The sequence below is a fragment of the Macrosteles quadrilineatus genome, unplaced genomic scaffold (genome assembly GCF_028750875.1).
Source record: "Macrosteles quadrilineatus isolate MER2022 unplaced genomic scaffold, UCM_ALF_1.0 Scaffold_4__1_contigs__length_99947679, whole genome shotgun sequence".
Classification (NCBI taxonomy): domain Eukaryota; kingdom Metazoa; phylum Arthropoda; class Insecta; order Hemiptera; family Cicadellidae; genus Macrosteles; species Macrosteles quadrilineatus.
In genome coordinates, this window is record NW_026542597.1 from 73,565,816 (window position 1) to 73,593,655 (window position 27,840).

At 34.3% G+C, this 27,840-nt stretch overlaps 1 protein-coding gene across 1 annotated transcript; it reads left to right on the forward strand.

The window, feature by feature from the left end:
• The first annotated feature begins 8,695 nt into the window (after nucleotides 1–8,695).
• Nucleotides 8,696–27,768, forward strand: LOC128991858 (6-phosphogluconate dehydrogenase, decarboxylating-like). Its single transcript, XM_054415085.1, has 9 exons — nucleotides 8,696–8,831; nucleotides 13,677–13,897; nucleotides 14,300–14,544; nucleotides 20,162–20,338; nucleotides 21,748–21,832; nucleotides 24,391–24,626; nucleotides 25,362–25,495; nucleotides 26,757–26,979; nucleotides 27,436–27,768. Exons 1-9 carry the CDS (start codon nucleotides 8,821–8,823, stop codon nucleotides 27,553–27,555), a joined length of 1,452 nt encoding a protein of 483 aa, XP_054271060.1. The 5' UTR covers nucleotides 8,696–8,820; the 3' UTR covers nucleotides 27,556–27,768.
• Nucleotides 27,769–27,840: the final 72 nt, after the last annotated feature.

The window sequence follows — 27,840 nt, forward strand, 5'->3', positions numbered from 1 at the left end:
TGTAAATTTCATACTCTTCTAGGTGTATACAGTATGGTGTATAGGTTGTTGAATGTACCGTTGTCGGACAACAATTATAATAAAGAACTTAATATAATTAAACATATAGCCATAGCTAATGGTTATAAAAGTAACATGATTGATAGACTGATAGCTAAAAAGAAAAACAAAAGGCCAGGAGATAATTATGTACAAAAGGAAAGTAAAAGTATGTATGTGTGGAATACTCCCATTCCATTCAACACACGCTCACGAAGGAGCTGAAGAAACACGACATTCAATTGACTTTTAGGACTAACAACAAAACAATTAACAAATTGAATGTTTCAAGTGGCGTAATTGATAAAGGTGAAGAGTCAGGTGTGTATAAGATTAATTGTGCAAGTTGCCCGAGCTACTACATAGGAAAGACTGGACGTTCATTCAAAACCAGATACAAAGAGCACCATCCATTTCCTAGAGCCGACAAACAAAAGTCATCGTTTGCACAACACTTGGTTGACAAAAATCACAACATGAACGATCTGAACACTAGCTTAGAAATACTCCACACAAGTAAGAAAGGCAATAGACTGGACACCCTAGAAGAGTATGAAATTTACAAAGCTTACACCGAAAATAATTTGGACGATATAATTTTAAACGACAAACTACAGTACAAGTCACACTTCATATTCAATAGCATTTTAAATCAGAAAAGGAACAAGAAGCCAGGAGTACAAAGTTCAACTGATAACGCCACCACACCGGGCTCGACATAGAAATCTTCCAGTGGTTTTTGCTCGGAACGGGAACATGTCACCCGTTAGTACGACAGGCCTGTTCGGTTTTTGTAAATATTTTAAATGTATAGTATTGTTCGTATGTAACTTACGTGTTTAAACTTCAACGACGCTACTTCAGCTGAGTTTGTGTTTTAGCGAATTTCCCTATAGGGAAGTAGCTATTACCGTAGGTCTCATGGTAAGACTTAGGCCCGGGACCGATTTACTTTTTCATTTTGGTGTCCCCAGAGGCCAAAAACACCATTCGTTCAAATTTTTATATCTAATATATAAAATTCTCGTGTCACAGTGTTTGTCTGCAAACTCCTCCGGAACGACTTCACCGATCGTTATGAAATTTGGTGTGTAAATTCTGTAGGTATGCGAATCGGACGTAAACTATTTCCCGTTTCGAAATTATTAAAAGGGCTCCGCCCCAGTGGCTCTGGAGTTTCCCATGTTAACCTTATGAGAAATGGAATTAATGAATCTTAACAGCTGTTTCAATTAAACAAGCTGGTTCTGTTCTATGATGTTCAATAGCATTAAAGTTACAAGGATTACCAACAGGGTGCAGCACTATTATTTCTTTTACATTTATGACAACAGCTAATTTGCAACCAAAAGGTGAGTGAGCGTAGCGAACGAACTCCAACCTGGAGGCGAGTGAGCGTAGCGAACGAGCTCCAACCTAAAGGCAAGTGAGCGCAGCGAACGAGCTCCAACCCAAAGGTGAGTGAGCGTAGCGAACGAACTTCAACCAGGACGTGATTGAGCGATGCGAACGAGATCATCTTGAATATTAAATGTAATGGTACTTTCTTTTCATCGGTCTGTCTTAGGGGAAACCTATAACTTAGGCGATACGAAGTTCGCCGGGTCAGCTAGTATGTATATATATATATATATATAGATTTATATATATATATATGTGTCCGTGAACACGATAACTTGAGTAATTTTTATCCGATTTTGATGAAATTTGGTTTGAAGGTGTAAGGCGGGATAAACTTGAATGAGTTCGCGATCCAGCATGATCGGATCATGGGAACAGGGTTTTATGGGGGGTTTTATGGGGTAAAAATTGGTTTTTCTCACTTTTGACCCTCAATACACAAAATTTCCCAATTTTTCTCTAAACCTTCTTAAAGAGCTTTAAAAAACAAACAATTCAGTATATCAAAGTGTTTTTGTACAGTTATTGGTTACGGAGAAAACTAAAAAAATGGTAAATTTAAAATTCCCATGTTATTCTTATTAAGAATATTGTAAAATGTTGTAGTTTGCTTGTTTATGGATATATTTTGATCAAACTTGGCAAATATATTCATTTTATACTAAGCAATACTTATTTTACTTAAAACACGTACTTTATTAGTTTCCTTGTAGCAGCAAACCTAGGTACTCGTTAAACCTAATGTTATTTAAATAGATCAATTGAAAATCAATTCAGACAAATGGAAATTCGCTTAGACGGCAGGTTAGCTGCGGCGGGGGTATTTGTAGTCTGACGATGGCATTGTAATGCCGAAACGGCCGTAACATAGTTACACCACAAGAATTTGAGCTGCAGTGACGAAGGTAAAGCTTATTTTTAGGTATAACGATTTATTTGTTTTTAAATGAATAGTTTCCAAAACAACTTAATTTTGACATTCAATGATTTTTTTCCTTGTCAAAGGGTGGTAAAATTTTTTAATCCACCAGAGGTGAAGAAGTCTGACCCACAGTCCCTTTTATTATAATAAAAAGTAAATGGTAATTAATTGTAAGCTAGTTTCCTAGCATCCTAGGTCTATTTTTTACCATATGGATTGTAGAGTGTCAATTTCATTGAAGTTATGCCACGTTTATTTCTAAACCCCTTAAGCTCCAGCCACTGACTAATGAGAATAGAGGGGCCTCTCTGGTGGTGTGAGGTGCTGGGTGGGGGCTATATATAATACAAATATGCCCCTGTGATTGAGATTAGATTCAAATCGTCAATCTATATGGTACTCCTGACTAGGGATACAGCACCTAAGACTGCTTAGGTTGACTTCACTAAAATATTCAACTAAAAGCTACCCTCTTCTTTGAGCTTTTTTGTTTTTTTAAATCTCTAAAACTTCTCTAATTCTCTTCTAAGATCCCAAAAATGTGTAATATACTTCCAGCTTTATTAATTGCCATAAAGATCGACCCTGTAGATTGAAATACAGATTAGATTGCAGTTTGAGGAGTCAATAGTTATAAATCACATTTGAAGACACTAATTGTTGGTTAGGGAAATGTTACCTACCTGCATTTCCCTGCATGAATATGAAACTGTAACTGAGCATTTATATTTGTAGCACTAGTTCAATGGCTTCTGGGACTGAGAGATGATGCTGCCGAAGAGCTCATCAGATCCCAGTATAGGACATGAGAAAAAATCGTATAGAAAAATTTAATCTCTAGTATTAGTTGTTTATGTCCAAATCACTTCAATAATGGCAGCCTCGTTCAATTTTATCAAATTTGTTAATCTTCTATGCAATATTAGCTTTTGCTCTATTAGTTATTTTACTTTCTCCCCCTATACATTGTACAAAATGGTAGGCCTACAGATCCCATTCCTGTAAAAATTTCGGTTCAAAAGTTATTATATAACTTAATGTTATTTTCCCATTTAAAATAACAACAAATCGGATTTTAGAAAAAACCCTGTTTTGATCAAAATGGTACAAATCCCATTCCTGTAAATATTATGGATCAAAAGTTATTGTAACTTATGTTTATTTCCTATAAATTTATTTTATTTATTTTCCAATAATCTCATATTCAGACAGGTGATTCGTCATTGTAACAATATTTTATAGTCTCTAAAAAAATCATAATTATTCGTAGTACTCCCACCGCTTACCCTTGTTGAAGGTTGTTGACAAGCTAATGGGAAAAAGTATGTGTAAGATTGCTGATATTGTTTATTTTATTTCTTACTAGCTGAACCCGGCAGACGTTGTCTTGCCTTTGACTATTTATAATCCCGCGGGCTTTGCCCCGTTTAACTTCTTAATTTTCAAGATGATCTCGTTCGCATGGCTCAATCACGTCCTGGTTGAAGTTTGTTCGCTACGCTCACTCACCTTTAGGTTGGAGCTCGTTCGCTACGCTCACTCACCTTTAGGTTGGAGCTCGTTCGCTGCGCTCACTTGCCTTCAGGTTAGCTCGTTCGCTACGCTCACTTGCCTTCAGGTTAGCTCGTTCGCTACGCTAACTCGCCTCCAGGTTGAAGTTCGTTCGCTACGCTCACTCACCTTTTGTTTGCAAATTAGCTGTTGTCATATATGTAAAAGAAATAATAGTGCTGCACCCTGTTGGTAATCCTTGTAACTTTAATGCTATATTGAACATCATAGAACAGAACCAACTTGTTTAATTGAAACCGCTGTTAAGATTCATTAATTCCATTTCTCATAAGGTTAACATGGGAAACTCCAGAGCCACTGGGGCGGAGCCGATTGGACGGATCACGAAATTGATGGTGTATAAACCTATTCCATGACATTCTACACGTATGTACCAAGTTTTGTGGCAATCGGTTCAGCGGTGTCTGAGTTTATCACTGCCAAACAAACAAACATACAAACATCCTCTTTTATACTTATAAGATTAGTAATTGTAAATATTTATTTAAGTCTTTTTATTTACGCTAAATAAAAAAAATTTAGAGGTCGTACGGAACGAGGTGAAGCTTGGAGGGGAATAGTGGTGTGGCGGGGGAAGTTTTGCTATGCGAGGCGACGATCGGCTCGTCTCCTACCCCCACCATGGATTTCCCCGCTTTAGAACGTTCCCACCGAAAATCTCACGCTTCACCTCGTTCCGCACGACCTCTATTGTGTATTTTGTGAAGTGGTGAGTTTTGGATTAAGACTCCCACACACACAAAGATGAACAGTCTTTGTGGGGATTTTTTCCTGCGTGATCTTTTCAACCACTATGTATAATTGATATTGCTATTTTTGGAAATAAAATATTATCTTATCTTATCAATCCTGAGAGAAGCCAGTACTTAATGATGGTTCAAAACTGGAGGCATCTACCTTGATTATTAGGTTTGGATAAAAATGTTCCTGAGAAAAATCCACACAGACTATTTCACTCCATTCTAACTAATAAAAAAAATTGTTTTCCAATTTTTTAGCTCTATTTTAAAATATTTCCTGGGGTTGTTGGCAACAACCTACAACTGTCAACTGTCAAAAATGTGAAATCATTTTCTTAACCATGAAGTTTAAGTTTTGTATAGACTACCTCAATGTGTAAACTTAATGTTTATGGTTATAATCAGCACAGGGAAGGGGGTCCAAACTTTAAAATAAGGATATATAGCAATATGGAATAATTTGTAGCCAGAGTCCTAATTTTAATTATGTAATCATGAAAATTGGATTGGAATTGTGAATGGGTTAGTTTTAATTAAGTCCAAAAGCCTGTAATAAAAATTGAAGGTTATTTTGGTTGGGGTTGGATTACAATGCTGTATATAATTAACTGGTGGTAGTGTGCCACCCACACTTTCACTCACCTTGACTTATACTGGCTAACTAGTGTTGTAGGCTTATAATCAGTCTGTGTCTAAGAGGTCTAAAGTATGGACGTGAGCTTAATAGCAGAAATTATTACTGTTGAATTCCAAGCCCAAATGTCTGAAGATTTAGGTGTTTTGTAGGACTTATAGTGATTTTTCTTTAAAAAAAGTTTCTATTTTATCACTATTGAGGAAGATGGATTCTGGTTTTACAACAATTTTTTTAACATTGCAGCTGCCCATTGGATGTGTGAACAAGGTTGCCTTTCCCACAATGAACAGCTCACCCCAAACCTTAAAATGTAGAATACTCTCTAGGTATGTATCACCTAAATTATCCTTAATCCTCCTCTGCCCCTCCAATAATATTTAACATTACAAGTTAAGTCCCTTTATTTGAGTGATCTCCAAGAGACTTGGAAGTGTCCCTGCTGAAATCAACCCATGTACTTTATCCATTCTGCATGGGTCCTCAACAAAAACTACTAGTCTCAAGTCTCATAGGATCCTGGATTTTTTTGTCATAATGTGAAATTGAAATATAAAGGAATCACATAATTGAAATGGACACAGATAAACAATGCATAATTTGCGAGGTTCACAGGGTAAATTCAATCTATCTCAGAGTAATAAAATAATTTTTTAATCTTCAGTTTGGCTTTGAGATAATCTCCAACAATAGTTCATGTTATGGAGAATCCTATTCTCTAAGCCGAGCTATGTCTGATTGTCTGTCTGTCTGTAATTTAAATTTTGAAATCCAGCGGGAGGATTTTGACAATATTTTGGAATTTTTCATTTCATTTCATTTCAATATCTTTATTCAACAATTGTACATTGTACATTGAATAGTGTCAGATTCCTAACCTAGTAAATAAAGTTATAAGCTAAAATTACAATTTATATAATACTAAGAAACTAAAAATAAAATCAGGTTAATTGGGGAAACACCTCTTTAATGTAGTAGGGAGCGATTTCTATGAGATAATTTTTTAATTTGTTTTTAAATTTGATTGAGTTGACAATGGGTTTTAAATGATTTGGAAGAAACCGTAAAAATCTTCTTCCGGCACAGGTGGGCTTTTTATTTGAAAATAAAAGATGGTTGCGACTATTTTCTCTTAGGGCTTTTCCTCTTGTATTGTAGCATAATTGTGCGTTATCTGAAATACTTTCTTTCGCTATGAGAGCAGTTTCAAAAATGTATTGGGCAAACACAGTTAATATTTTAAAATTTTTGAAATGAATTTTAACACATTCATCATTTTTTAGTCCCATCATTGTTCTTAATGCCCTTTGCTGTAATTTTAAGATTCGATTAAGATTTTTCTTAGTTGTAGCTCCATATAAAGATATACCGTATGAAATGTGGCTATGGACAAGAGAATGATATATTGTTTTTAAAGTATTGATATTACATAGATATGACATCTTTTTCAAAGCAAATATCCCTGAATTTATCTTTGAGCAAACATGATTGACGTGGTCCTGCCAGTAATTAGGTATTTATAGCCCTAAAAACGTGATTGGTGACAGCCACCACATCAGGAAAATTTGTATTTCGCTAACTGGTTTGACATTTAAAAATTTAACATTGGCCTTATGGGTTGCTAAGTAACTATGTTGATAATAATAATAGGTTAAATACCTTGTATACGTCCTCAATCCAAGTCGTCTTTTAAATGACTATAGTTTCGGGGCCAACAGCCCCATTGTCAAATTTTCTGTCTTGTTAATTACTGTTTATAGCATTGGTCACCGTTGAAGTTCACATATACACATACACTGACACACGAAACATTTTTTATTTACACGTAACATTGAAAAATTATACTTTTTGGCCGGCCTAAACAAAAGTGATTACATCGTTCGTTGTGCGGACCGGTACACTGACTGACTCAGTGGATTACAACAAAACATATAAACCCAATCAACTTCAACCAAGCAAAGCAAGGCTCGGCCCCCCGGTACTAAATAATAAACGGTCATAGTTTGCTTGTCTAGGGGTACATTTTGGTCAAATATGGCAAAATTGTTTATTTAATACTAAGCTACATTTAAATTAAAACCAAACTTGTTTCCGTCCCTGTAGCAGCAAACCTAAGTACTCATTAAAATTGATGGTTTTTAACAAAGACATAAATCTTATAATTTTAAAGAAATATTTTAGTGAAAATCCAACCAGGTAAATGGAAATTCACCTAGTCTGCAGGTTTATCATGAAGCCAATAACTAATGTCTGGAACCAGTTTCGACTCCGCTTGGGATCGAACCAGCAACCTTTGATTTGAAGGTGAGCATTACAAGCACTCGGCTACCCAGACAAAAGTGATAATTATTGTTTCCCTTATTTTGAGTTTATTGTAATTTTCAATGCCACCTGTTAGTGCACTAGTTCCAACAAGACACACATTCACTGGCAATGCACCCGAGCTTGCCCTGGAGCTAAGCTGCAGTCAACTGTGTCAAGGTTTACGTTAACTCAGCTCCAGATCTAGGGCAAGATCTCCTGTCGCTGCACCCAATGTTACTTTTACTAAGCCTACTTACATGGTTTCTATTCTCTACGATCCTAAGTTAGATTTAGTTGCAGATAAATCATACACCATTAAACTACTGAGTTGCAATGGTATTGAGTTGAGGCTATTTTTTAAATCTTTCCTAATGTACTGTATTGTATAATTCATCAATTAGCATCAGAATATCGTTGAAAATAGTTTAGAGTGAAATGCTAAAACATTACTATGAAGTGTGATTTTTCCGACTACTTTTTTCAGAGGAATGATTTTCTCAGGTTTTATTTTTATTGGTTCAAACTATCTTTTAGCAAATTTATAGGGAATAAGCTACCTAATTTGTATAATTTTGTGGGGTTGAATTCAGCTCTGTCTGGAATCTTTAATTTAAAACGATCATATCTTTAAATTAAAACAATTGAGATTGCTGTAATTTTGAAACTGGTCAAAATCGTTATAATTGAATCAGTGAGTCCTATATATTCCTGCTAACTTATTTAATCAATGAAATGGTATGTCCATGTATATTGAAACAACTGCAATGCATATTGTAGGCTGTTTAATTTATTTTTCATAAAACTATCATAATCAACAGCAATAAAAAATAAATATATAAATTCCATTGACACAATAAGTTTGGCTGAGAAAAAACTATTGGTTCGTTTTGAAATTGTGTACTTTCCGCCAGAATTGAATTTCACAACAATGACTAGTCAGCTGATCGAGTTAACCACCACCCAGTCCTAACCTCAATGTTGTGCTGCACAACATAACCTTGACTCGAGAACGGCCAATGGAATGGTGTTTTGTAATCAGTTTTTCTCTGCGGTTGGAAGTCCAACAACTCTACACAGTACACAGTCTTTTCACAAGTAACTTAAACCCCGCGAGTGAAAGTTCGGCTTTACACCGGCATTGTACTTAAGTGTAACTATTGTTATTTATTGTTTGTGTGTAGTTGAACATAACCTAGGATACATCCAGGATGTCTGACAAGTAAGTACATATTTTTAGATCTTGCACTTTAATCATGATTGAAATTTCGAAAACAATTTGCTAAGTCATGCCTGAGAGAATAATCAGCGAATATTTAATCAGTCAATTGATGTGAACTCTTAAATTTCGCTCTTGTAAATTAATGGGGACTAAGTTAATGTTCACTGAATGCAGACTAAACAAATCAGTAGCCTAATTGATAGTTTACTTCTAGCTTTACTAAGGCTTCCCGTTATTGCTGTGTGACTGATTTAGCCGTAGGCTATATAACTTATAATTTTGCATAAACTACTGATTCATCATGAATAAGCTAGGCCTAGTTCTTTGAAAATGCTAAGTACTGGAAAAAAACCTAGGTAGCCTTAAGTCAACCCTCCAGGCCATTTAACTTTTGAACCCTGAAATTGAAAGGAATACAGAATACCTCCCTTTAGAATACATTGCCTTTACTTAAAACTAGCTTCAGTTTTTAGCAAATTTTCCGCATAAGCCTAACCTAGCCTTGGCCTGTTGGCCTGTGGTTAATAAGTTTAGAGGCCTTACCGTATAGGTAAACCTTAATGGTAAGAACCAGGGACCGATTTTAAGGTTGAAAAGACAATCCAATCAAATTTACATTAGTAGGCCTGACTTATATAAGTTATTTGGTACCTATAAGTTGACTATTAATTAACTAAGCACGGTTACTGACAAATAACGGAATATCCTACATCTTAACATTTTAAAGTTATTCTTAAATGGAAAATAAACTGGATGTAACTTAGTTTGCTCATTTGTGGATAGGTTATTTAAATTTTGTTCGAATTCGTGAATTTTTTTATTCAAAGGTTTTAATGTTTAAACGTTGGATGTTAAAAAGTAGGCCTATTACCTATTTAAATTATGTTTCAAACTTGCAATTAACTTCAGTTCTAAATTCATAGGCTACATGTTAGCTTATACCCTATTGTAGCCTAATAATAACGGTTTAAAACAATTTTTTTAGATGTAGCCTATAAGGTTAAGTGGTGAAGTGCACGCCAGGGAAAGTGGACTTCCAGTTAACAATAAGTTTGTTTACTAACCAAAAAATATGAAAATTTGGCCAAGAAGGTACTATTTCAAACTATGACCTTTTAAATTATACTTAGAGGTAAGTTAATCACTAAAAAATTCTCTTGCTATGATTTCTATGAGTTAAGACGAGTTTAAGAACCTCTTACGTTTCTACTCAAAACACAAGTGCCACTCGGAAAAATTAAATATTACCAAACATTGAAATAGGTACTAGGGTAAAAAAATACCTGTAATTTGGTGATCCTACTTATTTTTTTAGGGGGGAATCAAAAAATAACATTGTTATAGCCCTGGGGGGGGGGGGAAGTACATCCACCCTGTGTGAAAACACAGCTCAATAAATGATAAATTATCTAAGAATAAAGAAAACTTTGTCTTGCTTGAATGACAAGAAAAAACTTGCGCTTTGAAAATTTTGATTTTCAAGGTTTAATATAGAAACATTGAGGGCCTATAAGTCAATTTAAATTTAAAATATTTAAGGTTTTAAGTTACCCTAAAACTTACTTCACCAATTGGAGGTTTATACAAATTTTTAACTTAATTAATAAAAACCCAAAATAAAGCTAATTTTCTTAACTCTTTTAGACTTACCATAGTAGGTGTTAATTCAATGAAATAGTGGAATCATAATGTTTTTATTTTCTTTAGAATTTCTAATAAAGCTGGGTTTTTCGTTTTCTCTTGCGGAGGTTTACAAAAAAGTTACCTGAACCGTTCCGGTTTGAGATATTTTGATAGGTAAATAAAAAATAAAAAGAAAGCTAATTTTCCCCCTTACAATCCACTTGTCCCTACATCAAGTAATATGCAGAAGAAAGCTACAATAAGGAGGGGGGTGTACACTTACCGGTACCCCAGATCAAGGGGGAAGTTTAGGGTAGGTACAAACCAAACATCATTTTACAACTCTGGTCAAAGTTGTACTAACTTGTGTGATTTAGGGCGTACACCTACCCCACTTGACCTTATCAAATTTAAATTGAAATACAGTAAGCAGAAAGTATGTTTGAGCATAGTACAGTATTGTTAGTGTATGATCACAGCTTTCCATTAATTATCTTATCTCCCTATAACAATCACAATCTTAACACAATCTTGGATTATTTAATCTAACTTAGTTCTGCACACATAATATCACACAATCTTACAAATACAGTCTTATGTAAGCAGCTAGTTTAACACCGTAGTAATCATTGTAATGCAATCTATGTTAATGATATCTGGATGCAAATTTGATACTACGCTAAGTTAATGATTGTCAGAATTTTTATTTTTCCAAGAATAGGAATTATTATTTTCCAGTTATAAAGATACACAACATTTCACACATTTCTACTATTTACTCTTTACCTTTTCTGTATTCATATGTCCTTAAATACACATCCACTTGTGCGCAGATGATTAATTAACCAGAAAATTAACCAGCTGTTACTAAAAAATAAAAAAAAAAACATTAAGCTAGGGAAATTATTGTGTTACAAAACTACTAAAAGTATTTGGATTATGTTTTGAAAGCTAACATTGTTGACAGTTAATTAGCCTATTTGAAATTCCTCTTTGACAAGTTACCGGTATATACGATTATCTTTAAATAAAACCAAATAAGTATTGTCTCTGTTTGTTCTCCGAATTTTCATTAGTTTTCCGTTTCACAGAATCAATCTAGTGTGGCATTGAGGTATGATTTGATTTGGTTTCTCTGCCCTTGACCTACTTTACCTCCTTGAGGTCATCAACATTTATATTACATCACTTTATGGATCCTGGACTTGTTCTGGATATACTTAGAAATTTGATGCAACTTAGTTGATTTCAATGATAGTTTTCATGTTTTCCTTTTTATGACTCAGTGGAATATTCCTTTGGCTCCATATTGCTCAAACAACACTTCTTAACAAAGTGTGTTATACTCTGTGTTTCTTTCCAGAAAACGATGACTTTCACATGAAGATATTTTATCCATCCTTGGTTAATTTTTCGGTTAAAGAATGTTGTCTTACATGAACTTTTTTAACGCCGCTCAAAAATTGGTGTGTATGAGAAAAAATCATTTGACAAACCAGTTTTTGAAATTAGTCGGTCCAAAAAGTTATGATCTTTATAGGTATGTTTAGTGACAGGATTTCTCACATTATGTATCTAAGTACCTGTACCTACCAACTTATTGTTTGCAAACTTGGTTCATGGTTTAATCATCAGCCTATTGTAAGATTGTTTTCAATGAGTGAATTCAACTCATGTTAACAGGCTTGGATTAGCCTACATTTTAGTTTAATACTGTAAGCCTAGTTTTTATTAGTGTATTGTATTCTACAAGTAAATCTGTTTAAGTTGAGCTTAAATCGAACATGCAATTATTAAATTTAAATGGACTTAGCAAAGTTCAAGGTCAATGTTCAAAGATTTGACTCCTGATAAACTAACTAAATCGTGGGAAGTGTCTAACTACATATAACATACCGGTAGTCAATAATCCTTTTGAGTGTTCATCCTCGTAGATTTTCCAATCCCTCTACCATGATCACAGCTTGACGTAGGGCTTTGATTTAACTTTAAAAATTAGATCTTTTAGATTTTGTTGGATTAGAAAAATTAACGCAAGTCCCTGCAATCTACTGAATGGTTTTTTACCACTTCATCTCTGACAGAGGACTTAAGGACTGTTCACACCGGCGTAGCCAGACGTATTAATACTTTTTTGAAATTCGTAGCTGATGTAGCTCTTAATGTAATTCATAGAGAGTGTTCACACCGGCGTATTAATACGTGAGCTACGGAAGCTACGGCGCTGCCGCTACGCCGGCTAGCTACGCGTAGCTCGCATAGCCGAATACGCGCATGCGCACTAGCACACCGGGCTGTCACCGCCACCCTCCCTCCACCTCATAATTAATTTATAAGTGGTAAATGTTGGACTATAACACAAAAATTCCCTATCACTAAAAAAATCATTTAATCGCATTAATCTATCACATTCAAATTGGACTAAAACGTTGTTGTATCAATAGTCAAAGCTATAACATAAAAATCTTAAGACAACTTTATATGATCAATATAATAATACTGTACTTCATCATACGAGTACCTAATGTGCACAATTTTTTTTATTTATACTTGCAAATCTCCTTATCAAAAACAATTTCTCTCTTAATATGGTTTATTATGGTTCATATAGTGGGCTGACATTTATGAAACATTGATGAATTAATTCTAGACATAGGCCTACGTCTTTTTACTTACACCATAGACTATTTTATTATGTAATCCTTAAAGGATGAGTAAAATTATTGCATGTTTCTGGTAATATTTTTTTTTATATTATAATGTAGCGCATATCTTATTGTCTACTATATACGGCCAAAAATTAGAGTGAAATATTTTTGTCAACATTAATACATTAATCAACAGACTTTTCAGGGTACTATAAAAGCTGCAATTGAACAGTGGCAATCTTAATTGAAATTCGTGAAACCCTAATAAAAATAAACAATAAATTAAAAAAAATAAACAAATATAAAATAATTTAACAAAATATAAAATAAAATAATATAATTTTTATAACAAACAGCAGCCGGCTCACCGGCTACGTAGCCGTCAGACGTAGCTGCGGTGTGAACAGTACACTGGCGACGTATTAATACACCGAATACGTCTGCAGACATCTGGCTACGCCGGTGTGAACAGGCCTTTAGCCATGATATTTAGACTAGTTTGCAATCTGAACTTAACTAAGTTATTATATGGTTGTACCTATTTATATATTTCTAAACAACTTTCTTGCCGCAGAGCGGACATTGCCCTCATCGGATTGGCCGTTATGGGCCAAAATTTGATTCTGAACATGAACGACCACGGATTCACAGTCTGCGCATACAACAGAACCACAGACAAAGTCGACTCTTTTCTCGCCAATGAAGCCAAGGGTACAAAAGTGATTGGTGCTAAGTCCTTGGAGGGGATGGTGAGGACACTGAAGAAACCGAGGATAGTCATGATGCTCGTTAAAGGTATAGTTGTGTGGGGTTTATTTTGAGTAAGTTACATGTCTTTTTAAACCTGTTTAGCTGCAGTAAGCAATTATTTTATAAATGTGATTTTATGTTTGACTACTAACCTGAGTCTTTGTCCCTTTTATTGTTTGTTGGGTTTTCATGTAAAATGTATAGGACTATTTAATTTAAAAAATAACCTTTTACCCCTATAAAAAATTGAGTTCTAATTTTTCCATTAAGCAGCCAATAATTTTGGTAAATTTTAGGAACAATCTCTCTACTTTTGAATAATTAGTATCCTGTACAAATAAATCTTTTCTTAGAACTGAAAAGTAAACAAAATACAATAATAGCCTTTTCTTCTTTCACCATTTATTCAACTTACTCGTCTCTTGACTTATTTTTGGACTTTTGTAGCCGGTAGCGCTGTAGACGAGTTCATCGACAAGCTGGCCCCTTTGTTGGAGTCCGGAGACATAATCATTGACGGAGGCAACTCCGAGTACCAAGACACAACCAGGAGGGTAGAGTCCTGTGCCAAGCGAGGGCTGCTGTTTGTAGGCTCAGGTGTATCAGGGGGAGAGGACGGCGCAAGGCACGGACCTTCACTTATGCCTGGTGGTAACCCGGCGGCATGGCCCCACATCAAGCCTATCTTCCAGGTAGGACTATAATGTTTTTTTTCTGGTTTTTGTGAATGGTAATTACGTAATTGTCCTTGCTTAAGATGTAGTGTTCGTCTTAACAATTTAGTGTGGTGGAGTTAGGAAATCAAGAAGTTTTTTGATTGTTTGAATTGAAACTCAACCCAACTGTCCTTAAATGTACAAAATATATCACCACAAATCAAAACGTTAATATTTTCAAACACATATTCACTTTGAAACCCGATTAATAAGTGGTTCACATCAACCAAAAGTACCTGTGCCAATTATTTAGTTAAGGAAAAAATCATAATGATGTCACAAAAAACAAAACCCCTTGATAACAAGTCACCCTTGATAACAATGGTCATTTTACCACAAATCAAAACGTTAATATTTTCAAACACATATTCACTTTGAAACCCGATTAATAAGTGGTTCACATCAACCAAAAGTACCTGTGCCAATTATTTAGTTAAGGAAAAAATCATAATGATGTCACAAAAAACAAAACCCCTTGATAACAAGTCACCCTTGATAACAATGGTCATTTTAAAAACCCCTTGAATTTGTTTTACCCCTAATCACATATTATTGCAAACCTCAATAAGAAGTAAACCTTGACAACAAGTCCTATTTTATGATATCTATGCGAGTCCTGTTATCAAGGTTCTACTGTATAAATGGTTTATGTTAAATAACCAGCGGATCTTAGTTTATTCAGTAACAAAAGATTCAAAAGATTCAAAAAGATTCAAAAGCTTTATTGACAAAGCTACAAAGGTCATCTCAAGCGTATGTCTCTTTGTTTAAAAGGTGAATTGAAAATTTCTCTTTATTAAGGATGAACTTCTGTATTTTTATAAGCACTTTGGAACTACTCCAGTTAATAGACAATTTTGAGATTAAGTGTTATCTATGAAATTATATCTTCACAAGTTTTAAAGCATTGAGAAACTGCCTGTTAAACTATTAATGAACTTGTTGCGTCTCTATATTTGATATTAATTTAGTGATTATGTTTTCCGATAGTATCAATCACTTTTGAATTATTTGTTGTCACTTGTCAGCCTAAGTTGAGGAGTGATAATATTATTTTCAATAGATTTTTGTTTTAACTTTTAATTTTAGTCGGTGTTGCCATTGTCATTATTTATTTAGCAAATGAAGCCCTGGCCTAGGATCGTCGAACAAAATATATTCTCCTCAACCTGATAAGAAAAATTAACTTGGGAGAAATTCACTCAAATTTAATTGAAGTATCAAAAGAACTACTTTATACCTACTCAAATTTGTGCATGCCAAACCGGAATTGTTTTTTTAGGTGATAAACCTTTATCGTTGTTTGGCTTAAAAGCAGAACCCCACAAATTATTATTGAAATCCTTTTATTCAAACTTTTTGCTTTGAACCGAAGAAGTTTATTTTAGTAGATGTAATTAATTTAGTTCCTTGAAGACTCTAATCAATAGATTTACTTTCAAATGTTTCAATATGACTAAACAACATTGCTTTGTAATATACTATTTAAAAATTATTTGTCTTAATAAACAAGGTTGCTTCCAATTCCAAACTAGCCTATATTGCTTACTATTGTATAATGCAATATATAGCAAGAGGTTTTCTGGTAAGTTTGTTCTATTTTAAGCAAAAGATTCTTTCATAAAATATTTATTTTAATTTGAAACATTATTTGTGTTCTTTGAGTGAATTGACTTACCCAGAATGAAAATGAAATATACATTTACTCTATAAGCCTAAAATAAATTTGAAAAAAATAAATATTCCATCTCTTTTCCTTGCTCTTAAAGCTTACTCATCACAAACTTGTTCCTTACATAACTTACAATCTTGTATTTAAATGTATAGGTAATTTATTTAATTCAATCTGGCATTATTTTATTGAGTGTTGTAACCAGAAACGGAATATTTCCAACCATCCCAATATAAAAACTCAACAAGTTATCGTAAATATATCAACGTGAAAGTTTTTAATCTAACATGATATTGTAAAATTATCATCAAACCGCACACTTTACCTTTGAGGAGCAGTCATCAAGATACCAGGCTGCAATTAATAAATGGCAGATAGTCGTCGGCTATCTTTGTGTACTCGTTGACGGTAATAGTTACGGACTGGTTCTGTGAACGGCTCACACATGCGACCGAGTGACATTCTGTCACTATGCTTTCCTTCTTCAACAAGAATCGGTTTCAGGTATGTTAGTGATGTGAATCGTTCATAAATTGGGTTTTGAATCGAATCTTAGAATTTTTTAATGTTTGTAGTATTCTTGTATTGGTAGTTTTTGATCTTAATGTCTCTGTTAGTTTGTTTTTCTCCTGTTTATTTTTAGAATGATCAATCATTTATCGTTTCCTACCACCTATATATTATTTAGATTAAAATTCTCATTTTTTAATCTTGTAAAGGGTTATTTGCAAACTAAAACTCAACTGTAATTTAAACCTTTTTGTATCGTTAGGTGTGTTACAATGAATAAGTTATTTCTGGTTAATGAAGAGTCATACAAACAATTTTGTTATAGTAATATTCTTATTTCAACGATTAAAAAGCAGACTAAGAGAACATTGGTCATAGTCATTTTGTATAGCCTGGCTAAAATTTCAACTTGTCAATAATAAATTAAAGTAGACCTACTTTCACTTTTTTCAATGACTCATGCATTAATAATTCGTCCAACAATAACTAGTTGTCTGATATCAATACATTTGTAATTTTAATTACTTATAAAATACTATCAATTAAATTTAATGAGCTTTTATCATTAATCATTTGTCTACATAAATAAACTTGTACTGATCTTCAAAACTCATCCCAACCTTCCTAATTTTTCATTAAGGATTTCTTTGATCATAATGTTTGGTCAAGAATATTTGTTGTACTCAATAAAACCTTTAGAAACGTTTGTTATAAGTAACTGATTGACTTTGATCCTATAAGATCGTCCAAGTTATCGTTTGGTGATTATTAGTCAAGGTCGGTTATAACCTTTCAGATTAACATTGGCCTTGTGACGTACAAATAAAAACTTAGATAACGCATTGAATAAAATTATCTCAAATAGTACATTTGTTTGTAAGTTATTATTTTGAAATAATAATTCTGACTTGGATTATTCTTATTTTTAATAATGAATATGAATGTAAATATGACTTCTCTGTCTTCAGAACACTACTCAGATCAATAGAATGGTGATAGACAGATGTGGCATTTAAAAAAGTAATTTAATATAGTATAACAACATTACGTTGTCTTAATGTGTGATTAATGTGTTTATAACTCAATAATTTAACAAGCATCCAAAGCATTTTTTACGTCTGTGCAAAATTGTACCCTCAAAGCTTTTGTCGATATGCTGGGGACTGGACCCGTAACTCTCAAACAAAGCTCTAAACACCTGCTTATAAAACAAACAAAAACCCAACATTTCTAATAATTTTAACATTTAGTGTTATTTCTCATTTTAGTTATATCACCAGTTGATGAATTGTAAAAAATATATTTTTTTTTCAGCGAATTTGCTCTATAGGGAATAAGCTATTACCGTAGTACTCTTGGAAAGACTCTTTATATAGGTATATGTTTCCGTTAGCACGATAACTGAAGCAAAAATGATGCTATTTTGATGAAATTTGGTACAAACGTGTAAACCCACATTTATTCGAACGAGTTGACGATCCAGCATGATCGGACTATGGGAACGGGGCTTATGGGGGGTTTTATAGGATAAATATAAGTTTTCCCCATTTTTGTCCTAAAAACACAAAATTTCACAATTTCCTTTCTAACTATTTTGTAGAGCTTAAAAAAGACATTATTATGCACCTAATAGGTACAAAGAAAAAAAAATTAATTAATATTCCCATGTTATTCTTCTGGAGAATAAGTAAACTGTTGTAGTTTGCTTGTTTATGGACATATTTTTATCAAATTTGGAAAATTCATTAATTTCTTACTAAACTACAGTATTAACATTTTACAACAAATAACACTTTTTTACCCTCCCTGTTGCATCAAACCTAAGTTCTCGTTAATATAATTCTATTTAAATAGGGAATAAATGTGATATTTTTAAGGTGACATTTTAGTGTAAATCCAATCAGGCAAATACAAATTTGCTACCTCTGCAGGTTTGCTGCGGCGGGGGTATTTTATTTCTTTGACAAGTTTTCAGTAGTGTATCTAAAATGTGACAGTAAATATTTAAAACCAGTCTGACAATGGCTTAGTACATTTTTTATTACATTTTTAGCAAACATTGTTTTAAATAGGCTAAACAATTTATGTTTTGTTTTAGGTTCAATATTTTCCTTTACCACTCCTAGTTCTGTGATATCCTTCTTCCTACATTTTTTGTGTCAGGTAACAGTGCCTTCATTAAGATAGTTACCCTGGGTAAAAGTGTTTACCACTGTTGTAGAATTAGATAAAATACGTACAACTTATACGTACTGCCACGAAACCTTTCTGAAAACTCTTTGTAGTTTAGCCTGTTGTTAGATTATTTAGCCTATTTTTAATCATCTTTTTAATGAACAAATTTGAATTTTGTACAAGTAAAAGCTTAAAATAAGCTGAAACAGCAGGGAGATTATGTAATTATTCGGCTATAATTGTGTCTTGATAAGAAGCTATTACTAGTCTATAAAGCTGATATTTGCAGTCAACTCATTTGAAAAATTAACATTGATTGACAGTTATTTTCTTTCAGTAATTGCGACAAACTAATAATTACAATGAAGTGTTTATACTTAATTAAAATTATTGGTCACCAAAACTGAATACTTTTAAAATTAATTTGCTGTCAAATTAGCTAAATAGTAGCCAAAATAGTTTTTTCTACACTTGTAGAAAATATTAAACTTCATGTCAATCTGTAACTAAATGGTGAGAATATTTAAGGTTTTCTCGCTCCAGAAAACGACAATTTTAAATATAACGATTATTGCAATCTGATTTTGGAAAAACTTAATGAGTTAACTAAACAACATTTTCACAATGAGCAGCTTAATAAAAAAAACTTTGAAAAGTAGAAAACGTTTTTGTAACACTATAGGTTTCTACAAGTTTCATTGCACATTTTCATTTCTACATTCTTCCTGAAGCCAAACTGCTACCAGAGCAATATTATTGTGGTAGTGTTTATACCAATTTCAGGCAACTTAAACTTAAAATACCTCCGATTAACTGTTATTCTTTTTTTATGTTTATTAGCGTTGTGTGTTTTCTAAGTACATAGCCTGATTAAATACACAATTAAAACAAATTCTGACTGTCATCATGATTTGTTCAGTAAAACTTTCCCTGTTAAATGTAAAAATCACAATCTTAACCCAACTTATCATTAGCAATAGGCCTACCAAATGTTTATTCTTCAACCGTATCACTTGTAGGTACAGTATATTGTAGCTGGTTACCTGAGTGTTTATAGTCCTGACCTTGTAATCAGAAGGTCACTAGTTCGATCCCAAGTCAATAGCTTTTTGATCCATTCCCAGCTGTCCTTGATCATTGGTATTAAAGAAATAGCTTAAATCGCAATTGGTAATAATACTGTAAATTACTATAAATTCTTTCCAAACAAGCTTCACACGTTCCTTATGTTTTCAGTCGATCGCAGCCCGAGCGAACGGTGAGCCGTGTTGTGACTGGGTGGGAGAGGGAGGTGCTGGCCACTTTGTCAAGATGGTTCACAACGGCATCGAGTACGGAGACATGCAACTCATCTGTGAAGCCTACCATCTCATGAAGTCTGCCCTCGGCATGAAGAATGATGAGATGAGCAAGGTGAGCGGAGATTAGATGGTAAGGTTCTTCGAGGAAAACTGTTGTGGAGATGAAAAACATGTGTCTGTCTGTGGGACAAGATTACTGAACTGTATGGAATGGATTGCTGTTAAAAAGTTTCTGAATGTGTTAAAGATTGTTTTTATGTTAATCTTTTCTTTTGTGGTAAGTTCATGTAATTTAAGAGATTATTACAGATATTTTCCATCACAATTTGTTAAAATAAAATTTTTCTCAACGTTTCGGGATATGCAATCTGGCCCGATCCTGCCCCACTTATTTATTTAGTTAAAAATACCTTTCAAAATACTTTAATTCTTTTTACCCATAAGGTAAACATATGAGACTTCAGAGCCACTGGGACGGAGCCCAAATGATTTTTGAGATAAGAATAAGCCTATTTTAATAGGGAATATTAGTTGATATCATGCCAAATTTTAGGCCAGTTCGACCAGTAGTTAATGCGTGATGAGCCCCAAACAAACAAAAACTAGCCTAACAAACAAACACAAACTTTTAGATGTAGAATTCTTAGGAGACTTTTAAAAGCTTGTAATAAACACAAAGAAATAGTGTATAGCTAGTGAAACAATGGGATTACTAACCGTTATCATCAACTAAGGAGTAATTTTTTTAAGTTTTTGTCACTTGGTCTGCCACCCCTAAAATCTTTGTGATAAGGTTTGCATGATATGAATGCAATTAGGTTCCTGATAGGACCATTTAAAGTGCAAATTAGGCTCTTTGGCAGGCCTTGCTAACTTTTTTTTAAACCTCCAACTGCTATTATGAGTGGGTATGCTATCTCAATGATTATAGAAAGATAATTATTACTTGGTTGCTTGTGTTACCGTACCTTTAGTTTTTTATTGATTGAAATTGTGCAATCCATTAAAAGAGAACAAATAAGTGATTTTAAAGTTAATCCAAGGTTTTTTAACTTGAATGTTGGTATATTCAAAAGTTAGATTTTTAAAAATTAACTATAAAACTAAACTACATTGTGAACTGGTTACTTAATGGTTTTGTAATGTTCCTGTTTCAAGATGTTTCTTACTATATTTCCAAAAATATCTATTTATCCATGAGGATAATTTGTGTAAATTTGTTAAGAATTTAGACATTGAATAATTTCATTCATTAGTCTTTTATGATTGTTTAAAAGCTAATAAAAATGATTCTTTGGACCATTGGACCTTTCCCGTTAATTCACTACCACTAGTTTTTAGAGCCATAGATTATAAGCTATAGAAGTGGTAGTGTATTAAACTTTGGTTAGGTTAGGTTAGGTTAGTACATAGCTATAGACATAGAGTTAGAAAAACAAAACTTAACCACGTGCCACTAGTGGTAGTGAATTAACGGAAAAGGTCATATTCTTTTAACAAAAGACTGTGTTTTACCTTTAGGTTTTTGAAGAATGGAACAAAGGTGAACTGGACTCTTTCCTCATTGACATTACAAAGGACATCCTCAAATTCAAGGACTCTGATGGTAAGATATTTTATTTAATAGAATGTACTTAGATTTAATTAATAAAGTTGTGAAAACAATTAATTGCGTTTTCACTTTGTATCTGTTAATTAACCATCGCAATAAAAAGTGAATTTTTAAAGCTACTGTGAAAGTGTGGGTGGATTGTTCTCATCATTGACCTAATTAAATTTCTAATTGCTTTCCATAAAATGTACAAATAATTTTTATTTGTCAAAACAAGCGTTAGGCCTAGTAAAAATTCCATTTAGAATTACCACTAGCTAATCAATGAGGCTGTCGTAGCTTTAACCTTGCATTTTCCCGCCAACATGAGCTATGTACGTGGGATATATGAAGCTGAATAAAGGGTCAGCTGATATAGTACAACTGGACCAGTGTTGATACAATTTTAGTATCAAAATAAGGACTCGAACCAATGAAATCGCTGTTGTAGATTTGCAGTCTATTGCACCGTAACACTACTGTCTGAGCCACCCACTCATCAAGGTCCTAGCTCTGTTTAATAAAGGTTATAAAAATGCACTTTTTTCAAGTCAAACAAAAAATTTAATTCCTTCTTGGTCAAATGAGTTTAATGTACTACCAAAAAATCCACAATATGTATTCTTTGACCTAGCAGTTTAAAAATTAGAAAAAAAGACATTGTATGTGTTGGCAGAATCTATATAATTAATACACCAACACAAAATTTGTCCTTTTAACTCCTCCCCCATTCCTTAACCGATTTGACCATTGACGTCTCATTGGAAAGAGCGTGTCACATAGATTTGCAAACTGACCTTAAATTTTTGAAAAAGTACTTTGGGCTCTGCCCCAGTGGCCTTTGAAGTTCACATGTTATCCTTTTGAAAAATATAATTGTTTATATTATGATCAGCTGGATAATTTAATTGCTGTTAGTATTTAAGTTGCAATTCAAGGCAACGGGTCCTACAAAAATGAAATTTTTCGTCATACTGCAGCAAAAACAGCCGATTTTAATGAATGCGTTGCAGGTCCAAAGTAGCATTTTTACTCTCTAGGGAGTATAAATCATTTTTAGTCTCTTGGGAGTAAAAATCAGCTGTTGTAAACAGTAGTAAACTTGGATTGTGGCAATCGTATCCATTGAAATTATTTATCGATTGATTTATCAGGTAAGGTTTTAGCCTATTGTTGTCGATTGCTCGACATATCGACAGCAACATATGTACTGTAATACAATCGTAATAGACAAAATGGTTGAATAACTAAAGGACTGTTCACACCGGCGTAGCCAGACGTATTAATACTTTTTCGGAATACGTAGCTGACGTAGCTCTTAATGTAATTAATAGAGTGTTCACACCGGTGTATTAATACGTGAGCTACGGAAGCTATGGCGCTGCCGCTACGCCGGCTAGCTACGCGTAGCTCGCATAGCCGAATACGCGCATGCGCACTAGCACACCGGGCTGTCACCGCCACCCTCCCTCTATTAAGCGGTAAATGTTGGATTATAACACAAAAATTAAGAATCACTTAAAAAAATCATTAAATCACTATAACATAACAACCTTAAGGAAAATTTATGATCAATATAATAATACTTCATCATACGAGTACCTAATGTTCACTAACATTTTGCTTGTAAATCTCCTTATCAAAAAAGTCGTCTCTCTTAATATGGTTTATTATGGTTCATATTGTGGGCTGATATTTATGAAACATTAATGAATTATTTTTAGACATAGGCCTACGTCTTACTTACACCATAGAATATTTTATCATGTAATCCATGGATGAGCAAAATTATTGCATGTTTTCTGATAATATTTATTTTATATTATAATATATAGCACAAGTCTTATAGTCTACTATATACGGCCTAAAATTAGAGTGAAACATTTTTGTCAACATTAACTCATTAATCAACAGACTTTTCAGGGTACTATAAAAGCTGCAATTGAACCGTGACAATCTTAACTGAAATCCATAAAACGCTAATAAATAATATAATAAAATAAACAAACAACAGCCGGCTCACCGGCTACGTAGCCGTCAGACGTAGCTGCGGTGTGAACAGTGCACGGGCAACGTATTAATACGCCGAATACGTCTGCAGACGTCGGGCTACGCCGGTGTGAACAGGCCTTAACTAAACAGCTGCTTATTTGCATTAGCTGAATTGAAAACAAGCTGGATGTCGTTTTGAGATGTTATCTTTACAAAAAAATTATTTCGTTTTCTATTTTTGTTTGTTAATTAATTAGTGATGCAATATGACGAAAAATATAGTTCACCACACAGGCAAAAATTTACTTTTTAACCCTCCCTAATTTTACGACCTCGGCTTCACCTCGATCGTGAAACTTGACCTCAGGTCATAAAGAGTCACTTTAGGCCCTAGTGCAACTATTAAACTCTGAGTTCGCCGAAATAGCAAAGTGGAAACTGACAAATCATAACACCTTTTATTTGTCGGTACTTTTGGAACTGATGACATGTGTTCCGTAAATCCATGTAGGTGCAGCTTTGAATTTTGCATAAAGATTACATTTAGTTTAACCTCGACCAACATCCCGGTACGTTGACAGGTCAGTTCCTGGTTGAGAAGATCAGGGATAGTGCTGGACAAAAGGGCACAGGCAAGTGGACAGCCATTGCTGCCCTGGAGTACGGTATTCCAGTCACGCTCATCGGAGAGTCAGTGTTCTCAAGGTGTTTGTCGTCTCTAATTGACGAGCGTGCTGAGGCGAGCAAGGTCCTGCCTGGGCCACCCTCTACCAAACACACTGGCGACAAGAAGCAGTTCCTCGAGGACATCAAACAGGTGAGGTTATGTTGATAAGGTTTTAGGTTAGATTTTAATTTCAGTACTTTGTTGTATCCTTTGTCAAAATTGAATTTCTGAAATCACAATGATCATTTAAAAATAGGTTTATAATGTAAAATAATAATTAATGGTTCAAACAGATAGTGAATCAAAAGGTCTTTTAGGATCTGTTCAGTTTGTTTTTTATTTTTAGAACAACATTTTTGACCCTCCCTTCACCCACTAATCACTAAAACATAATCTGACCATACTGATTAATTTGTTTGTAAAGTAGACCCAATCTTATGATTCATTTGGCTTTGTTTGTGTAATTCATTTTTTTCAGACAGCCACTTGCATACATGCTTTCAATCATTTACATTTTTAACTACCGGTACGTAAATAAAAAAAGCCACAATCTCTTTTATTAATGTTTTCTTATTTTATTTACTATACAGTACTAGTAGCACATATAAGTCCACACAATGATAATATTTGGTTTTAAAAGTGTCCAAGAAGTTCTGTACCATATTCTGATGCTTCCATTACTTTAAGAAGGTTCTGGACTCAAGATGAAGTGTAATGTACGCTGAATGTTCACCAAATTACCTTTCTTTATTCTAACGTGATGTGATATTATTTGCAATAAAAATACACAAGGTAAAAGACGAAGGATTCCTTTTTGAATGCAATTTTACACTTTGATAATTTGAGCTTAATTGATATTTTTTTCAAATGATATGATTGTCCCAGGCCCTGTACGCATCAAAGATCATCTCCTACGCCCAAGGTTTTATGCTAATGAGGGAAGCGGCTAAACAATACAAATGGAAACTCAATTATGGAGGCATTGCTCTTATGTGGAGAGGTGGCTGCATCATCAGGAGGTAGGTCATGTTATTAAACTAGCTACTGTCTGGGAAATGAAAAGGTTGGAACTTAAGTGCTTCTTGCATAAAGAGTACAATAAAGTTCTGTTTTTGAATGTCAATGTCTAACCTGTAAAGCCTGTATAGAACTTGAAAATTCGAAAGTTTTAAAGATGAATTTGTACTCAAATACAATTTTAGAGATGGAATATGTGGTGTTAGAAGGAAATAAAATATGTTTAAATTTCCACATTTACATTACATAAAGAACAATAATAACCAGTACAAATTATGAAGGATATAATCTGCTATGCTGATGATGGGATAGGCCTACATGGGCAGGTGCCTGTGCAGTGTGCATAGGCCTGTCCGTATTTATTTAAAAGGGACAAACTGAATGTGGGAAATATTGTTTACAAGTCATAGTTAGTTGAATCCTTTACTACGAATGAGAGAATGCCGACAGCGACAACCACAGCCAGTGCAATATAGGGTAGACAACATTTCGAGGGTCGAAGGTTCAAGGTCTCTTTATCCAAAGAGGTATCCAATCAAATAGAGGCATTGAATGAAACTTTTTTTATTAGGATTCTAGATACTTAATTTGTGCACTTTTATTCTTTTATTTGTCATCATTTTGTTCTCTACCTGAATCTAGTATCTCTATTATCCGTACAGTTAGAAAATGTTCAATGAGCAGTTGGACATTAACTTTCTATGGTAAGTGCTGCCCACACAAACCTTTTCCTACAGTTACCTAACAATGTACATGTTCTCTCACTGATTTGAGAATGCAAAGTAGCCAATTCGCTCATCAGTGAGACAATGTTAACATTGTCCAGATCCAGATTTGCAACGTGAAGGCACGAAATAGTGGGCGCGTAACATGCAGGCAACGTCGTTTGTGCGCGAAATGCGTTGGCAGCACTGGCTGTAAATCAGCCGGTCAGCTGTTGTACTGTTGTATTTGTCACTTCACATTAAATGTTATATCAAAAGTTCACTTCTGTGTAAAAATAGGTTATGTTTCTTCACCAATTTATTTGTTTTATGGTAACTGTAGGAAAAGTATAATGTGCAACTCGAGTTCAAAGTACAATTGCCTCACTCGAGAGACCATTCCTCAATCGCCTACGGCTCGTGAGTAAGATTTCTCTCGAGTGAGTCAATTGCTCACTTTTCTCACTAGTTGCACAAATAACTATTGGTTGGACTAAAATCGTTACAATATTTTTAAATGGTAAAAACACTCAAAGCTAAACATGAAACCTTTTTCCAGTGTTTTCCTGGGTAACATCAAGACCGCGTTTGACAAGAACCCCACGCTCTCTAACCTGTTGCTGGATCCGTTCTTCCGAGATGCTGTGAGCCGCTGTCAGGCATCGTGGCGTCGCGTGGTTGCCACCGCAGCGACTGTGGGTGTCCCTACCCCGGCATTCAGCACTGCCTTAGCCTTCTATGACGGCTACCGCAGCAAACAGCTGCCTGCTAACCTCCTTCAGGTATGTCTTTTCTCTCAGGCGTAAGATTTTTTGGTCTTGTTTTATTAGCATCTCGCTCAGGAATGGCAGTCGGCTGAGATTAGTACTGGTACTCCAACAAATAGTCTACCTATACTACCTAATTTATGTTTGCTCCATTTTTTCAACATTTCTGCTATACTGATCTGGCTCTGCCACAGTTTTAAACATCCCTGATAAGCGAGTGTCTACACTAAATAGTTTAGTTCCAGTTGTGTCAGTGTCAGCCATCAAGAGGATTTAAGAGGAAACAATCACTCAGTACCATGTACTTATTGAGGTTAATTTATCTTCAAATATCATCTAAAATATAAATCTCCCCTTCATCAGTTTAAATTTAATGCGCTAATGTTTTGAAGGCCCCTTGCTTTATGAAGAGGTAAGCCATTACGTAGAGCCATCAAAAGGAACATTGACCTAACCACAAATTCTTTACAGGCCCAGAGGGACTACTTCGGTGCTCACACATACGAGCTGCTGTCCAGTCCGGGCATGTTCATTCACACCAACTGGACTGGTCACGGAGGCAACGTCTCCGCGTCTACCTACCAGGCCTAACCTGACTCACCTCAATCCTTCTCTCTATCTCTCTGTTACCTTACCAACTATGCTGACTTATTTATTTACATGTTGACGATTGCAAGCGGGTAGTGTGGGAACATATGTGACATTCCATTAGCAATATATCTTGAATATTGTGACAGTGTTGACGTTTCTTGTATTTTATTTTTGTATAAAGGTTTTAGTGTATTAAAGGCTTTTGAATAAGAATGTGTTTTCCCTTGTGAGTTTTTGTCATTTGAGTCGGGTAGAGTGCTTTTGGATGTTTTTTACAGTTACGGT